The 19,222-nt window shown below is 48.8% G+C and overlaps 1 protein-coding gene across 2 annotated transcripts in view; it reads right to left on the reverse strand.

Annotated features, from left to right (window-relative positions):
- Positions 1-19,222, reverse strand: part of LOC123757220 (TOX high mobility group box family member 3) — a 116,658-nt gene that overhangs the window by 66,048 nt on the left and 31,388 nt on the right. For both annotated transcript variants that reach the window (XM_069329382.1, XM_069329383.1), the window contains 3 exons: positions 11,793-11,936; positions 10,016-10,116; positions 236-470 (listed from right to left, as the gene is read on the reverse strand). In XM_069329382.1, the coding sequence (XP_069185483.1) occupies positions 236-470; positions 10,016-10,116; positions 11,793-11,936 (480 nt within the window). The remainder of the gene's footprint in view (positions 1-235; positions 471-10,015; positions 10,117-11,792; positions 11,937-19,222) is intronic.

Consider the following 19,222-nt stretch of genomic DNA (forward strand, 5'->3'; position numbering starts at 1 on the left):
GCTTGATGGGGTTCTGGGAGTTCTTCTACTCCCCAATACCTGCTTGATGGGGTTCTGGGAGTTCTTCTACTCCCCAAGCCCGGCCCGAGGCCAGGCGTGACTCTGAGCACCAGGCCAACAGCGTGGCTACGAATTTGCAAATTCCGGTACGAAATTTAGACGATACGAACGTCTAAACATTTCTCACCAAACTGTTAAAAATAACATATGCCACACAAGGGGCTTCAGGACTTACCTGCGCCAGGGGCGTGGAATCGTCGGAGTCCTCGCTGCCCGGGGAAGGGGAGCCTCCGGAGTTAGGGGAGCCCCCATTACGTGCCATGGGCGGGCGTGGGTAGTACCCGCCGCCCATCATCCCTGCCATCATGTGGGGCCCCTGAGGTGGGCCCGCCCCGTGCATGATGGGCCCGGCGTTGGTGTAGACGGGCGTCGGGGGCCCGCACCCAGGGTGGACCATGTACCCTGAGGTGCTGGGAGGGAGAGAGCAGGCATTAATAGGTTGATAAGAGTACTATACAGGGTGCACATAGGGTGTTCACTACTAGTGGGTATACTAGTGAACACTGTCAAAGGGGGAGGGGGTGTTATAATGAACAGTTTGGGTGGTTGCTGGTGAACAAGGGTGATGAACATCTTGGGAGGTTATAATGAACAGTTACGAGAGACAACGTTTCTCTCCCAAACACTACCTAACGAACCCTGAGTGTCGTCTTACGGGATCACCATAGCCCGTGCTACATGGACACTTAGTCCTGAGTAGCTAAATCTTTAACAACAACTGGGTGTCGTTAGCAGTTAAGTAGCAGTTACCCTTAACAGTCGAACAAGGACACCTTATCTAACAACTACATTCACAGACAGGTGGCCGGTAGTGTAAGTTCCTGCTATAGAGGGGTGGCCGGTAGTGTACAGTTCCTGCTATAGAGGGGTGGCCGCTAGTGTACAGTTCCTGCTATAGAGGGGTGGCCGCTAGTGTACAGTTCCTGCTATAGAGGGGTGGCCGCTAGTGTACAGTTCCTGCTATAGAGGGGTGGCCGCTAGTGTACAGTTCCTGCTATAGACGGGTGGCCGCTAGTGTACAGTTCCTGCTATAGAGGGGTGGCCGCTAGTGTACAGTTCCTGCTATAGAGGGGTGGCCGCTAGTGTACAGTTCCTGCTATAGACGGGTGGCCGCTAGTGTACAGTTCCTGCTATAGAGGGGTGGCCGCTAGTGTACAGTTCCTGCTATAGACGGGTGGCCGCTAGTGTACAGTTCCTGCTATAGAGGGGTGGCCGCTAGTGTACAGTTCCTGCTATAGAGGGGTGGCCGCTAGTGTACAGTTCCTGCTATAGAGGGGTGGCCGCTAGTGTACAGTTCCTGCTATAGAGGGGTGGCCGCTAGTGTACAGTTCCTGCTATAGAGGGGTGGCCGCTAGTGTACAGTTCCTGCTATAGACGGGTGGCCGCTAGTGTACAGTTCCTGCTATAGAGGGGTGGCCGCTAGTGTACAGTTCCTGCTATAGACGGGTGGCCGCTAGTGTACAGTTCCTGCTATAGAGGGGTGGCCGCTAGTGTACAGTTCCTGCTATAGAGGGGTGACCGCTAGTGTACAGTTCCTGCTATAGAGGGGTGGCCGCTAGTGTACAGTTCCTGCTATAGAGGGGTGGCCGCTAGTGTACAGTTCCTGCTATAGAGGGGTGGCCGCTAGTGTACAGTTCCTGCTATAGAGGGGTGGCCGCTAGTGTACAGTTCCTGCTATAGACGGGTGGCCGCTAGTGTACAGTTCCTGCTATAGAGGGGTGGCCGCTAGTGTACAGTTCCTGCTATAGACGGGTGGCCGCTAGTGTACAGTTCCTGCTATAGAGGGGTGACCGCTAGTGTACAGTTACTGCTATAGACGGGTGGCCGCTAGTGTACAGTTCCTGCTATAGAGGGGTGGCCGCTAGTGTACAGTTCCTGCTATAGAGGGGTGGCCGCTAGTGTACAGTTCCTGCTATAGACGGGTGGCCGCTAGTGTACAGTTCCTGCTATAGAGGGGTGGCCGCTAGTGTACAGTTCCTGCTATAGAGGGGTGGCCGCTAGTGTACAGTTCCTGCTATAGACGGGTGGCCGCTAGTGTACAGTTCCTGCTATAGAGGGGTGACCGCTAGTGTACAGTTACTGGTACAGACAGGTGGCCGCTAGTGTACAGTTCCTGCTATAGAGGGGTGGCCGCTAGTGTACAGTTCCTGCTATAGAGGGGTGGCCGCTAGTGTACAGTTACTGGTACAGACAGGTGGCCGCTAGTGTAAGTTCTTGCTATAGAGGGGTGGCCGCTAGTGTACAGTTCCTGCTATAGAGGGGTGGCCGATAGTGTACAGTTACTGGTACAGACAGGTGGCCGCTAGTGTAAGTTCTTGCTATAAAGGGGTGGCCGCTAGTGTACAGTTCCTGCTATAGAGGGGTGGCCGCTAGTGTACAGTTCCTGCTATAGACGGGTGGCCGCTAGTGTAAGTTCTTGCTATAGAGGGGTGGCCGCTAGTGTACAGTTCCTGCTATAGAGGGGTGGCCGCTAGTGTACAGTTCCTGCTATAGAGGGGTGGCCGCTAGTGTACAGTTCCTGCTATAGAGGGGTGGCCGGTAGTGTACAGTTCCTGCTATAGAGGGGTGACCGCTAGTGTACAGTTACTGGTACAGACAGGTGGCCGCTAGTGTACAGTTCCTGCTATAGAGGGGTGGCCGCTAGTGTACAGTTCCTGCTATAGAGGGGTGGCCGCTAGTGTACAGTTACTGGTACAGACAGGTGGCCGCTAGTGTAAGTTCTTGCTATAGAGGGGTGGCCGCTAGTGTACAGTTCCTGCTATAGAGGGGTGGCCGCTAGTGTACAGTTACTGGTACAGACAGGTGGCCGCTAGTGTAAGTTCTTGCTATAGAGGGGTGGCCGCTAGTGTACAGTTCCTGCTATAGAGGGGTGGCCGCTAGTGTACAGTTACTGGTACAGACAGGTGGCCGCTAGTGTACAGTTACTGGTACAGACAGGTGGCCGCTAGTGTACAGTTCCTGCTATAGAGGGGTGGCCGCTAGTGTACAGTTCCTGCTATAGAGGGGTGGCCGCTAGTGTACAGTTCCTGCTATAGGGGGGTGGCCGCTATTGTACAGTTCCTGCTATAGAGGGGTGGCCGCTAGTGTACAGTTCCTGCTATAGGGGGGTGGCCGCTAGTGTACAGTTCCTGCTATAGAGGGGTGGCCGCTAGTGTACAGTTCCTGCTATAGAGGGGTGGCCGCTAGTGTACAGTTACTGGTACAGACAGGTGGCCGCTAGTGTACAGTTACTGGTACAGACAGGTGGCCGCTAGTGTACAGTTACTGGTACAGACAGGTGGCCGCTAGTGTACAGTTCCTGCTATAGAGGGGTGGCCGCTAGTGTACAACTACTGGTACAGACAGGTGGCCGCTAGTGTACAGTTCCTGCTATAGAGGGGTGGCCGCTAGTGTACAGTTACTGGTACAGACAGGTGGCCGCTAGTGTACAGTTCCTGCTATAGAGGGGTGGTCGCTAGTGTACAGTTCCTGCTATAGAGGGGTGGCCGCTAGTGTACAGTTCCTGCTATAGAGGGGTGGCCGCTAGTGTACAGTTCCTGCTATAGAGGGGTGGCCGCTAGTGTACAGTTCCTGCTATAGAGGGGTGGCCGCTAGTGTACTGTTCCTGCTATAGAGGGGTGGCCGCTAGTGTACAGTTCCTGCTATAGAGGGGTGGCCGCTAGTGTACAGTTCCTGCTATAGAGGGGTGGCCGCTAGTGTACAGTTCCTGCTATAGACGGGTGGCCGCTAGTGTACAGTTCCTGCTATAGAGGGGTGACCGCTAGTGTACAGTTACTGCTATAGACGGGTGGCCGCTAGTGTACAGTTCCTGCTATAGAGGGGTGGCCGCTAGTGTACAGTTCCTGCTATAGAGGGGTGGCCGCTAGTGTACAGTTCCTGCTATAGACGGGTGGCCGCTAGTGTACAGTTCCTGCTATAGAGGGGTGGCCGCTAGTGTACAGTTCCTGCTATAGAGGGGTGGCCGCTAGTGTACAGTTCCTGCTATAGACGGGTGGCCGCTAGTGTACAGTTCCTGCTATAGAGGGGTGACCGCTAGTGTACAGTTACTGGTACAGACAGGTGGCCGCTAGTGTACAGTTCCTGCTATAGAGGGGTGGCCGCTAGTGTACAGTTCCTGCTATAGAGGGGTGGCCGCTAGTGTACAGTTACTGGTACAGACAGGTGGCCGCTAGTGTAAGTTCTTGCTATAGAGGGGTGGCCGCTAGTGTACAGTTCCTGCTATAGAGGGGTGGCCGATAGTGTACAGTTACTGGTACAGACAGGTGGCCGCTAGTGTAAGTTCTTGCTATAGAGGGGTGGCCGCTAGTGTACAGTTCCTGCTATAGAGGGGTGGCCGCTAGTGTACAGTTCCTGCTATAGAGGGGTGGCCGCTAGTGTACAGTTCCTGCTATAGACGGGTGGCCGCTAGTGTACAGTTCCTGCTATAGAGGGGTGACCGCTAGTGTACAGTTACTGCTATAGACGGGTGGCCGCTAGTGTACAGTTCCTGCTATAGAGGGGTGGCCGCTAGTGTACAGTTCCTGCTATAGAGGGGTGGCCGCTAGTGTACAGTTCCTGCTATAGACGGGTGGCCGCTAGTGTACAGTTCCTGCTATAGAGGGGTGGCCGCTAGTGTACAGTTCCTGCTATAGAGGGGTGGCCGCTAGTGTACAGTTCCTGCTATAGACGGGTGGCCGCTAGTGTACAGTTCCTGCTATAGAGGGGTGACCGCTAGTGTACAGTTACTGGTACAGACAGGTGGCCGCTAGTGTACAGTTCCTGCTATAGAGGGGTGGCCGCTAGTGTACAGTTCCTGCTATAGAGGGGTGGCCGCTAGTGTACAGTTACTGGTACAGACAGGTGGCCGCTAGTGTAAGTTCTTGCTATAGAGGGGTGGCCGCTAGTGTACAGTTCCTGCTATAGAGGGGTGGCCGATAGTGTACAGTTACTGGTACAGACAGGTGGCCGCTAGTGTAAGTTCTTGCTATAAAGGGGTGGCCGCTAGTGTACAGTTCCTGCTATAGAGGGGTGGCCGCTAGTGTACAGTTCCTGCTATAGACGGGTGGCCGCTAGTGTAAGTTCTTGCTATAGAGGGGTGGCCGCTAGTGTACAGTTCCTGCTATAGAGGGGTGGCCGCTAGTGTACAGTTCCTGCTATAGAGGGGTGGCCGCTAGTGTACAGTTCCTGCTATAGAGGGGTGGCCGGTAGTGTACAGTTCCTGCTATAGAGGGGTGACCGCTAGTGTACAGTTACTGGTACAGACAGGTGGCCGCTAGTGTACAGTTCCTGCTATAGAGGGGTGGCCGCTAGTGTACAGTTCCTGCTATAGAGGGGTGGCCGCTAGTGTACAGTTACTGGTACAGACAGGTGGCCGCTAGTGTAAGTTCTTGCTATAGAGGGGTGGCCGCTAGTGTACAGTTCCTGCTATAGAGGGGTGGCCGCTAGTGTACAGTTACTGGTACAGACAGGTGGCCGCTAGTGTAAGTTCTTGCTATAGAGGGGTGGCCGCTAGTGTACAGTTCCTGCTATAGAGGGGTGGCCGCTAGTGTACAGTTACTGGTACAGACAGGTGGCCGCTAGTGTACAGTTACTGGTACAGACAGGTGGCCGCTAGTGTACAGTTCCTGCTATAGAGGGGTGGCCGCTAGTGTACAGTTCCTGCTATAGAGGGGTGGCCGCTAGTGTACAGTTCCTGCTATAGGGGGGTGGCCGCTATTGTACAGTTCCTGCTATAGAGGGGTGGCCGCTAGTGTACAGTTCCTGCTATAGGGGGGTGGCCGCTAGTGTACAGTTCCTGCTATAGAGGGGTGGCCGCTAGTGTACAGTTCCTGCTATAGAGGGGTGGCCGCTAGTGTACAGTTACTGGTACAGACAGGTGGCCGCTAGTGTACAGTTACTGGTACAGACAGGTGGCCGCTAGTGTACAGTTACTGGTACAGACAGGTGGCCGCTAGTGTACAGTTCCTGCTATAGAGGGGTGGCCGCTAGTGTACAACTACTGGTACAGACAGGTGGCCGCTAGTGTACAGTTCCTGCTATAGAGGGGTGGCCGCTAGTGTACAGTTACTGGTACAGACAGGTGGCCGCTAGTGTACAGTTCCTGCTATAGAGGGGTGGTCGCTAGTGTACAGTTCCTGCTATAGAGGGGTGGCCGCTAGTGTACAGTTCCTGCTATAGAGGGGTGGCCGCTAGTGTACAGTTCCTGCTATAGAGGGGTGGCCGCTAGTGTACAGTTCCTGCTATAGAGGGGTGGCCGCTAGTGTACTGTTCCTGCTATAGAGGGGTGGCCGCTAGTGTACAGTTCCTGCTATAGAGGGGTGGCCGCTAGTGTACAGTTCCTGCTATAGAGGGGTGGCCGCTAGTGTACAGTTCCTGCTATTGAGGGGTGGCCGCTAGTGTACAGTTCCTGCTATAGAGGGGTGGCCGCTAGTGTACAGTTCCTGCTATAGAGGGGTGGCCGCTAGTAACAAGGGGTCACAAACAAGGTACTAACCAACTCATTACATGTAAAATGCTCAAATATATTTCATTCATTCGAAGTGCTGTGTAATTTAATAATCAAAATTAATTAGGATGCAATTACAACCCCAAAAAAATGAGCCTTCATTCTAATGTAATAAAAATAACTTGAGTAATGATTTTGTTCATAAGCATAATTATTGTATTTATCTAATGTAGCCTGTCATAAGTTAATTTTTTAATATTATATTATATATATATATATATATATATATATATATATATATATATATATATATATATATATATATATATATATATATATATATATATATGTCGTACCTAGTAGCCAGAACGCATTTCTCGGCCTACTATGTAAGGCCCGATTTGCCTAATAGGCCGAGTGATTTTCTCTATTTTCAACAACAAATTTCCAATTGGCTTATTTGAATTATCATTATTATTTTATATTAAGAACATAAATTATTGACTTAGTTATGTTTAGGTTAGGTTAAGATAGGATAGGTTAGGTTAGGTAGAGTTGGTTAGGTTAGGTTAGGTTAAGATAGGATAGGTTAGGTTAGGTAGAGTTGGTCAGGTTTGGTCATTTATCTATATTAGTTTTAAGTCAAATTAAACAAAATTAACTCATACATCATGAAATGTACAGCTTTATCATTCCATAAGAAACAAATTAGAAAAATATATTAATTCAAGAAAACTTGGCTTATTAGACAAATCGGGTCTTGCATAGTAGTCGGAGTACGACGTTCTGGCTACTAGGTACAACATACATATACATATACACACACAGTATAACTGAAAACTCCTGGGGTGTGGAGTTTTCAGTTGCATATACGCCTGGGAACTATTCAGGCTTGTTCGCATTATATACATATTATTATTATAATATATATATATATATATATATATATATATATATATATATATATATATATATATATATATATATACACACACACAATATTGCAACCCGCTCTCGCACAAGACAGTACATATATGACTTATTGCTTATAGTCATTATTTGGCTTATTAATAAGTACATATGTGGTATATTCCTAGTTATATTGTGTTTTCAACGTACAAACTCTTCTTATAGATTTGCTATACACCATTTTTAATATTAGGAATTTCTTTTTCAGGTTTATTAAACAATAGAGATTTTACACAAAATTTGACAATATCCTAAGTTACTTTACAAGTTATTTAAATATTTTAGTTTTATTATTTTTATAAAACTGTAATATCAATATAGGTATAGGTTAAGTACTAATTGTAATTAAGAAGCAATAAGATGCTTATCTTAACATACTAAGAAGGTTAGGTTAGGTCGGTGTTTTCTATTCAGCTTTTCAAGGCAAACTCAAATATTCACAATAAATTAGTATGTCACATATGCACTTATTAATAAGCCAAATATTGACTATAAGCAAGTGGAGAACGGGTTGCATATCCACATATAATACATTCAAAAGATGGCACTGAAAATTTTCCTAAATTTACTCTGAAAATCACAAATCGCTGTAAAAAAATTATAATCGACAAGTAATTTATTGGAAAACTGTCAGCTTTTGGCCGACTTAATCCAAAAGCTTATTTTAAAACACTTATCTGGCGCGCACAAAAAAAAAGTTACTTATAAATTATTCTCATGATTTGTAGCTCCCAGTTACAAAATAGACATGGGGGGAAAAAATAATTTGTGTATTACAATGGAAAATTAATTTCTAAAAGGTTTATGCCCTTAAAGATTAGATTTAATTCTGAAGTCTGTCATTTGATGGTGGTGTCCCTTCCTAGCCTATTTATTTAAAATAGGCTAATTCAAATCTTCACGTATTTCCTTCTAAGCCTTCCTTTTGAATGTTAAATATTTCTCATTAGGTTGTTAACCTAGCCTATTACAGGTTGTTAAATCTCTCTACTGTATTTTATTACATGTATCTTCCTTGCCTATTACCTATTTCCAATCGTTATAGCCCCCTAGAATATAACAAAACCAATTTGCAGATAATGATTGTTGAACCCATCATAACCTTGACGGGATTCTCAGAGTTCTTCTGCAAGGAAGAAATACTAAATAAATCTGCTAGCCTAACAGACTGGCGTTGCTAGCCTAACATAGACTAGCCTTGCTAGCCTAACACAGACTAGCCTTGCTAGCCTAACACAGACTAGCCTTGCTAGCCTAACACAGACTAGCCTTGCTAGCCTAACACAGACTAGCCTTGCTAGCCTAACACAGACTAGCCTTGCTAGCCTAACACAGACTAGCCTTGCTAGCCTAACATAGACTAGCCTTGCTAGCCTAACACAGACTAGCCTTGCTAGCCTAACACAGACTAGCCTTGCTAGCCTAACACAGACTAGCCTTGCTAGCCTAACACAGACTAGCCTTGCTAGCCTAACACAGACTAGCCTTGCTAGCCTAACATAGACTAGCCTTACTAGCCTAACACAGACTAGCCTTGCTAGCCTAACATAGACTAGCCTTGCTAGCCTAACATAGACTAGCCTTGCTAGCCTAACACAGACTGCCCTTGCTAGCCTAACACAGACTAGCCTTGCTAGCCTAACACAGACTGCCCTTGCTAGCCTAACACAGACTAGCCTTGCTAGCCTAACACAGACTAGCCTTGCTAGCCTAACATAGACTAGCCTTGCTAGCCTAACATAGACTAGCCTTGCTAGCCTAACATAGACTAGCCTTGCTAGCCTAACATAGACTAGCCTTGCTAGCCTAACATAGACTAGCCTTGCTAGCCTAACATAGACTAGTCTTGCTAGCCTAACATAGAGTAGCCTTGCTAGCCTAACATAGACTAGCCTTGCTAGCCTAACATAGACTAGTCTTGCTAGCCTAACATAGACTAGCCTTGCTAGCCTAACATAGACTAGCCTTGCTAACCTAACATAGACTGACCCTGCTAGCCTAACATAGACTAGCCTTGCTAACCTAACATAGACTAGCCTTGCTAGCCTAACATAGACTAGCCTTGCTAGCATAACATAGACTAGCCTTGCTAGCCTAACATAGACTAGCCTTGCTAACCTAACATAGACTAGCGTTGCTAGCCTAACATAGACTAGCCTTGCTAGCCTAACATAGACTAGCCTTGCTAGCCTAACATAGACTAGCCTTGCTAGCCTAACATAGACTAGCCTTGCTAGCCTAACATAGACTAGCCTTGCTAGCCTAACATGGACTAGCCTTGCTAGCCTAACATGGACTAGCCTTGCTAGCCTAACATGGACTAGCCTTGCTAGCCTAACATAGACTAGCCTTGCTAGCCTAACATAGACTAGCCTTGCTAGCCTAACATAGACTAGCCTTGCTAGCCTAACATAGTTTTGGTGTGTAAAATATCTTCCAGAGACGGGGGGTGTCTAGGGCCATGTGAGGAGAATAAGTACACAGAGAGGAGGAGACGTGAACAGTACGGTGCAAGGAAGCGTAGATGTGAACAGTACGGTGCAAGGAAGCGTAGATACTTACTGTGCAGGAACCATGTGACTGTGTTGGGAGATGGGCGGGATGTAGAGGTTCTGGGGAGGGAACTGCGGGTTGGCCACCCCCATGCTCCCGGCCACCGCCATCTGTTGGGCAAAAATGAAACAATTATTGTATTGGTTGTATACAGTATTGTATAATTATTGTATATTGTATAGGTTCCTGACACGGTGGCTAGAGTTAGAGGAGCGGGAGGTTTGGATGGACCATTCTGATGGGAACACACTGCGCTAACTACTGCGCTGAACTGTGTGCGAGATGGGTTACCGTGAGACGATTTCTGGGCTCGATATCCCCGCGGCCCGGTCCCCGACCAGGCTTCATAGGTCAATATTCCATACGCATACTCACCTGGGCTGACTGGTAACCAGGAACCGACGTCTTAATACGCATTATTTGGTATCAACGACACACAACTTTCTCAACAAGTTTACCTACAACTTTGCCAAAGTTTAGAGCAAACATTCAGTTGTAAGTGTGGACAAAATATAATCACTATAGACAACATTTACCGAAAGCTGAACTTTTATTTACTGTAGGTGAAACTTAACGAGGAAACCATGGGCCAGATTCACGAAGCAGTTACCCAAGCACTTACGAACCTGTCCATCTTTTCTCAATCTTTGGCAGCTTTGCTTACAATTATTAAACAGTTAATGAGCTCCGAAGCACCAGGAGGCTGTTTGTAACAATAATAACAGGTTGATTGGCCAGTTTTCATGCTTGTAAACTGTTTAATAAATGTAACCAAGGCTGTCAAAGATTGAGGAAAGATGTACATGTTCGTAAGTACTTGCGTAACTGCTTCGTGAATCTGGGCCCAGATCCAGAATATTGTAACTTATCACTCACAATCTGGTATCAATACATATTCCAAATATGAAACAATAAGTAAAGGCCAAGGCCAACCCCACACTCAAACACACACACACACACACACACACACACACACACACACACACACACACACACACACACACACACACACACACACACACACACACGATGCTGGAACAAGTTAGGTGAGAAGGTGGTGGAGGCCAAGACCGTCAGTAGTTTCAAAGCGTTATATGACAAAGAGTGCTGGGAAGACGGGACACCACGAACGTAGCTCTCATCCTGTAACTACACTTAGGTAATTACACACACACACACACACACACACACACACATATATGTATGTGTGGAGTCCATATCTAGTCAAGCATAAGACTAAACTGGAAAAGGTTCAAAGGTTTGCCACCAGACTAGTACCCGAGTTGAGAGGTATGAGCTACGAGGAGAGACTACGGGAATTAAACCTCACTTCGTTGGAAGACAGAAGAGTTAGTGGGGACATGATCACCACATTCAAGATTCTCAAGGGAATTGATAGGGTAGATAAAGACAGGCTATTTAACACAAGGGGAACACGCACAAGGGGACACAGGTGGAAACTGAGTGCCCAAATGAGCCACAGAGATATGAGAAAGAACTTTTTTAGTGTCAGAGTAGTTGACAAATGGAATACATTAGGCAGTGATGTGGTGGAGGCTGACTCCATACACAGTTTCAAATGTAGATATGATAGAGCCCAATAGGCTCAGGAACCTGTACACCTGTTGATTGACGGTTGAGAGGCGGGACCAAAGAGCCAGAGCTCAACCCCCGCAAGCACAACTAGGTGAGTACACACACACACACACACACACACACACACACACACACACACACACACACACACACACACACACACACAGGGGGTGGTTGTAGAGTAGCTCACCGGGTGCTGGTACAAGCCCTGGGCGTGGTGCGGGTGGGAGTGGGCGGCGGTGGTGGTGTCTGGCTCCTGCTGGGGGAGTGTGGAGGCCAGACCCTGCAGGTCCCCGTAGGCGGGCTCCTCGCTCCCAAAGCTGCCGTAGGGAGGCTGTAGAACACATACACCAGCGTCAAAAACTAATTCATTGCTAAATAACATAATTATGGTATTGTCACTGTGGCAGTGTGTTAATGATTAGTAATAGTAGCACAATAATGGGTTAGTAATGGGAGCACAATAATGGGTTATGCTATTACTGTCTATTCCAATCCTCCCTGCCCTCAGAACACCAATCTTACATATATTTACCACCCGTCTCCAATCCTTGGTTGCATCTTTTTATTCAATCCCGTTTGGCTTCAGTATATTGCTTCCCCCTTAGCCATTAGCCCCCCCCCCCCCCCCGCCCCACGAGTCTTCATCCATTGGTTCCCTTCCCCATTAATCTATCCCACCCATGTCTATATTGCTGTCTGTATCTGTGTAGTGATATTTCCCTGCCGGAATACAGACGAGATACAGGTGGGATTTAGAGGAGAAATACAGTTGGAGGATGAGTACAGTGCTACACAGAGCAGGTCGTCTGCCTCACAACCAAGCCACACACACGCAGTTTGGTTCTGGCCAACCACACCACCAACCAACTGGGTCTCCTCACTCACTCACTCTCTCTTGATGGACAAAATTGAACAAGACAGACAGGTATCCTTCAATTTCAGCTCCATCGCTTTCATAATAGCATTCCGAACCGTGGGAGCAAGACGGGCCCTAGCGGCCAGAAAAACTTGGCCAGGACTCTCGCCCTTGTGCCCCGGTGGAGGAAGGGAGAAGAGGGCGTGCGTGTGGGGCTCCTGCCCTACCCTCGCACGCAGGAAATCCGCCACCAAACTTATCCCTCCCTGGGGGACAACTTAGTTCGCAACCGGCTAAATTAAAGTACATAGATTTTCATTTAGTCTAGCGACATTATGCTCTCTCTCTCGGCATTACCTATGCAAGCGACTCTAGCACCGTGCAGCAGGGGCCCACCTCTCCTCCAGGCCCGGGGGCCAGGATTCCCGCTCTTGTGGACCTCCTCCAGAGGGCCCACATATTACCCTCGCCCAGAGCCCGTGCTTGAGCCCCTCTGCCACTGGTATTTCCACATATAGATGCAAATGAACCGATTTATGTGCGTTTGTTAATAGAAATTTTTTCGTTGCTCTTAACTCTACACAAGTTGTAGGACCGGGCGGTGCCGCGCTCGCCTCTCCTGCTCATGCTGACAGCAGGATGGATGCTGCCCTCATCCCGGCAGGATGGATGCTGGCCTCATCCCGGCAGGATGGATGCTGGCCTCATCCCGGCAGGATGGATGCTGCCCTCATCCCGGCAGGATGGATGCTGGCCTCATCCCGGCAGGATGGATGCTGGCCTCATCCCGGCAGGATGGATGCTGGCCTCATCCCGGCAGGATGGATGCTGGCCTCATCCCGGCAGGATGGATGCTGGCCTCATCCCGGCAGGATGGATGCTGCCCTCATCCCGGCAGGATGGATGCTGGCCTCATCCCGGCAGGATGGATGCTGGCCTCATCCCGGCAGGATGGATGCTGCCCTCATCCCGGCAGGATGGATGCTGGCCTCATCCCGGCAGGATGGATGCTGGCCTCATCCCGGCAGGATGGATGCTGGCCTCATCCCGGCAGGATGGATGCTGGCCTCATCCCGGCAGGATGGATGCTGGCCTCATCCCGGCAGGATGGATGCTGGCCTCATCCCGGCAGGATGGATGCTGGCCTCATCCCGGCAGGATGGATGCTGGCCTCATCCCGGCAGGATGGATGCTGGCATCATCCCGGCAGGATGGATGCTGGCCTCATCCCGGCAGGATGGATGCTGGCCTCATCCCGGCAGGATGGATGCTGGCCTCATCCCGGCAGGATGGATGCTGGCCTCATCCCGGCAGGATGGATGCTGGCCTCATCCCGGCAGGATGGATGCTGGCCTCATCCCGGCAGGATGGATGCTGCCCTCATCCCGGCAGGATGGATGCTGCCCTCATCCCGGCAGGATGGATGCTGGCCTCATCCCGGCAGGATGGATGCTGCCCTCATCCCGGCAGGATGGATGCTGCCCTCATCCCGGCAGGATGGATGCTGGCCTCATCCCGGCAGGATGGATGCTGCCCTCATCCAGGCAGGATGGATGCTGCCCTCATCCTCCCTCTCCCCTTAACACCCCTTAACATCACAATCCACACTTCTGTTTCCTGGAGAGAGAGAGAGAGAGAGAGAGAGAGAGAGAGAGAGAGAGAGAGAGAGAGAGAGAGAGAGAGAGAGAGAGAGAGAGAGAGAGAGCGCGCGCGTGTACACACACGGACTACACCTCCACACGAGCACAACACCCCCACACGCCCTCTACGACACCCAGTACGACTAGGTGTTATTAGCTGAGCCAGGCGGGTCGTTGGCTCTGTTGACAATCAGTTTATAGGCACAATACACCAGGGGTTCCCGGGAGCCTGGGAATAGCATGAGAGTCGTAATACACAGCAAAATGCGGCGTGAGAGTGGGAAGACATCACATGGAGAGAGAGGGGCCAGCCCGAGGGGGTAGTGGATGGTGGTCAGGTCACCCTACCACCCTCGTGGAGGAAGGTCAGGTCACCCTACCACCCTCGTGGAGGGAGGTCAGGTCACCCTACCACCCTCGTGAAGGGGGAGCAGGAGGGAGGGAGGGGGCGGGGTCGGAATATCACCCTGTCGAAAGTAGCAGAGGTACTGCTACTCAGGTAACTCCCATGGGAGTCGTAAGGACAGATGAAGATCGTGTGCGAGAGGAAGACACAAAAGACACAGGTTGGGTTGAAGGTTGAAAAAAAAGCCCGCGAAGTGGCGCGAAGGGCTTTTCGCGGGCTTTTCTGCACGAGCCCAACGCCCTTGCTCTCGACACAAGGGCGTTTTAGCCCCACAAACACGCGGTACCTGCCTGGTGAAAGGTAACTATGCTGGGATAACCAGTGGATAATTAAATACAAGTTCCATAGGTGAAATGGGAGAGGGAAGAGGTGAAAGAGAAGGGAAGGAGGGAGGGGGAGCGGAGGTGAGAGAGAGGAGAGGGAGTGAGAAGTATTATCACTTCTCAGGTAACGCCCGCAGCGGAAGTTCAGAAGTCATAATGCTCATCTTACACACGACTCAGGCTGCCACGAGGCCTCAGTAATGCCCTCTCACAAACCCCCCATGCATCAATGCCCTCTTACAACTCCCCCCATGCATCAATGCCTTCTCACAACCCCCCCCCCCCCATGCATCAATGCCCTCTTACAACCCCCCCCCATGCATCAATGCCCTCTTACATCCCCCCCATGCATCAATGCCCTCTTACAACCCCCCCCCCGCATGCATCAATGCCCTCTCACAACAACCACCCCATGCATCAATGCCTTCTCACAACAACCACCCCCATGCATCAATGCCTTCTCACAACCCCCCCCCCATGCATCAATGCCCTCTCACAACTACCCCCATGCATCAATGCCTTCTCACAACCACCCCCATGCATCAATGCCCTCTCACAACTACCCCCATGCATCAATGCCTTCTCACAACCCCCCCATACATCAATGCCTTTTCACAACCCCCCATGCATCAATGCCTTCTCACAACCACCCCCATGCAGCAATGCCTTCTCACAACCCCCCCATGCATCAATGCCTTCTCACAACCACCCCCCATGCATCAATGCCCTCTCACAACCACCCCCATGCATCAATGCCTTCTCACAACCACCCCCATGCATCAATGCCCTCTCACAACTACCCCCATGCATCAATGCCTTCTCACAACCCCCCCATACATCAATGCCTTTTCACAACCCCCCATGCATCAATGCCTTCTCACAACCACCCCCATGCATCAATGCCTTCTCACAACCCCCCCATGCATCAATGCCTTCTCACAACCACCCCCCATGCATCAATGCCCTCTCACAACCACCCCCATGCATCAATACCTTCTCACAACCCCTCCATGCATCAATGCCTTCTCACAACCACCCCCCATGCATCAATGCCTTCTCACAACCCCCCCATGCATCAATGCCTTCTCACAACCCCCCCCCATGCATCAATGCCTTCTCACAACCCCCCATGCATCAATGCCCTCTTACAACCCCCCATACATCAATGCCCTCTTACAACCCCCCCATACATCAATGCCCTCTTACAACCCCCCCCCATGCATCAATGCCCTCTTACAACCCCCCCCATGCATCAATGCCCTCTTACAACCCCCCCATACATCAATGCCCTCTTACAACCCCCCCCATACATCAATGCCCTCTCACAACTAAAAGGTATCCCAAAATTACCTTAAGACAATACTCTTTATTTAGACACAATATTGGGGGTAATCTTAGGTAATGGTGGGAGCTACTGATTGTGTTTCTGATTACGGCACAATCGTCTCGGCCGCTTATGGAGCTCTTTATGACCTCTTTCACACCTCTGATCCAAAGTTACTGACCAATTAAAAAAGATTACATTCATTCCAAATTGAATGATTTGGAATGATCATACACGATCATTCTATACACATACATATATGCTATATACATATCATACACATTCTAGAGTACGTCATTGTACGAAACATCTGAATTGACAGGACAGAACTTAGTGGCAGAACTCTTGGGGGGAAATTTGGGTCCAATACACCAGGATTCAATTAAAAAAAACAATGGAGATTATCTTAAAACTTAGTGGACCAAACTCTCACAAGTCAAGCCTGGCCTCGGGCAGGGCTTGGGGAGTAGAAGAACTCCCAGCACCCCATCAACCAGGTATCAACCAGATAATGGTGGGCAAGAGCCTGACATCGTGCGGGGTCGGGGTTCAGTCCCCTAGGGTATAAGGTGAAGAACTGGGTTCTTGCGCACGCTGTAACTAGCTGACAATTTACTTATGTGTGAAGGATATATGTAATTGTTAATGTAATAATCTCTGTTAAGGTCTGATAAGAGACCTTTTGTGACCTCTGTAACCCTTTTTGCGCTACCGCTCACAGGGCGAATATGGGGTGCACAATAAACTAGGCGCCTCCGACGGCAACAATCAAACTATATATTATCCAAAAACTAATTATATATATATATATATATATATATATATATATATATATATATATATATATATATATATATATATATTACATACAATACAATTGAATTTCTATTTATATTTATTTACATGTAAGTAAATAAATTAAAAATAAACCGCCGTCATCGGAGCGCGTTTGAAAGGAAAAAATATTCTTATTTAAATGGAAAATTCAGAGCAGAGCAACATCTGAATATTTTATACTGAAACACCGCTTAAATACAAACAAACAAAAATATTTTATTTGTTTATTTCGAAGCTTAGACATTCCGACACAATACACGTATTTTAACACGTGTGTACTGATTATATATATATATATATTATATTATATAACAGCGGAAGGCCACTGCTACACGAAGGGATTCTGGATCTAGGCGCGTGCCCATTGCTGACATGGGTACTGCCAGGAGGAAGTCTCCTGCATGGGGGGCACGCACTGCTCTGAGACGGGCTTTCTCCTTGTCTGATGTTGCGGCACTGAGCATGGCATCAGCTACTTTTTCCACTAGAGGGTGGTCCCACCCGGATTGTTTATGCTTTTTTGTTGGCTCTATGATGGTTGCTGAGGCTGCAAGAGCATCTCACTGATCTGAACATTCAGTGAAAGCAGGATTGTGTATTCTGCTGAATGTCTCAGAGGTTCTGGTAGGATATCTCTTACGAGGTCGTCCGATGCGTGAGAGGAGGAAAGGAAGGCTGGTAGAGAAATCTGGGAGGCTGTGCGGGCACAAAGACTGCCGAATCTTACAGGGAGGGTTGCTTGTTCCCATATTATATTATATTAATATATATATATATATATATATATATATATATATATATATATATATATATATATATATATATATATATAGGGAAGGGAGTACCACCTCTGGCTGGAAGAAGGGGGACCCATAGCCTCGGAGGAAACCACACATAACGCATTGGAGGGAATGTAGGTCCCCTCCAATACAGTTTCTGTGTGCTTTTCTCCTACCACCCCCTTCCCTTTTTTTTTTTTTCCTTTATTGTGTATTTAAAGGTTACAAAACATACAAGACAAATGCCTAAAGGTTATGGATCTCTTGAAGCTCCTCCGCTTCTGGACAGGAACCGAGGACGCAGCAAGCATTTCCCCTCTGGATCGCCACACTGAGACGCTGAAATAAAAAACTGGAAGCCCTTGGGTCTCTGGTGACGTCAATGAGCCTGGAGCCCAATTCCTTGAGAAATCCCAAGGCACTCTTGCCCCAGGGGCCATGCGTCTCAGACGCTATGGGAACAAAGAGGTATTGACCTTCCAGTCGCCTGTACTTGAGTGATTTTGCTGTTTCCCTGTGGTTGGCCGCCCCACCTGCTTGATCAGCTCCGAAGTGTACATAGGTGTCAGCCAGGGTGGATACACATGTGTAGTCCCACACCAACTGTCTACCCTCCTTCCATGAGTATATGGTGATGCCATCAGGGCGAAGTGCGGGATATATATATATATATATATATATATATATATATATATATATATATATATATATATATATAAAACATTAGAAATATTGCCAGAACAAAGGTGGATGTATTCAAGAGTCACTTAGATAAGTTCTTGCAAGGAGTGCCGGACCAACTAGGCTGTATAGTGGGTATGTGGGCCTGCGGCCGCTCCAAGCAACAGCCTGGTGGACCAAGTTATCACACGTCGAACCTGGCCTCGGGCCGGGTTTGGGGAGTAGAAGAACTGCCAGAAACCTCTCCATACAAGACACAGGGCCAATCCAGGGGTGGGGGGGAGGTGGGGGGATAGGCCGGGGGGGGGGTGTTGCCCCTTGGGGGGATTGGCTCACTCAACAAACAAACACCTTTGACACTCCCTTGACAAAACAAGGAGAAGGACCCTCTCTCTCTCTCTCTCTCCCCCCAAAACTCTCCCTCCCTCCCTCTCCCCTACTCTCCCTCCCACCAAAGCTAACACCGGTCTCTACACATCGGCTTTAAGTCCTTCATTTCCCAGAGTCCAATATTGTAAAATAGAAGGCCCGGCGCTAAGCTATTCCTGGGAGCTGCCAGTCTTCCAGACGGGTCCCGAACATGTCCTCAGATATCTTGTAGTCAATGGCCGTTAGTACTGACTTACGACCGCTTACCACTGACTTGCCAAGATCATCTGCGTAGATATCCTCGGTAGATATCACACGACACATTTTTATACAGTAGATGATAAATGCCTACTTATGTATAGCTATGTATAGCAGTAGTAGTTATGGTTATGTATAGCAGGA

The sequence above is a fragment of the Procambarus clarkii genome, chromosome 22, assembly GCF_040958095.1.
Source record: "Procambarus clarkii isolate CNS0578487 chromosome 22, FALCON_Pclarkii_2.0, whole genome shotgun sequence".
In the NCBI taxonomy this organism is placed as follows: domain Eukaryota; kingdom Metazoa; phylum Arthropoda; class Malacostraca; order Decapoda; family Cambaridae; genus Procambarus; species Procambarus clarkii.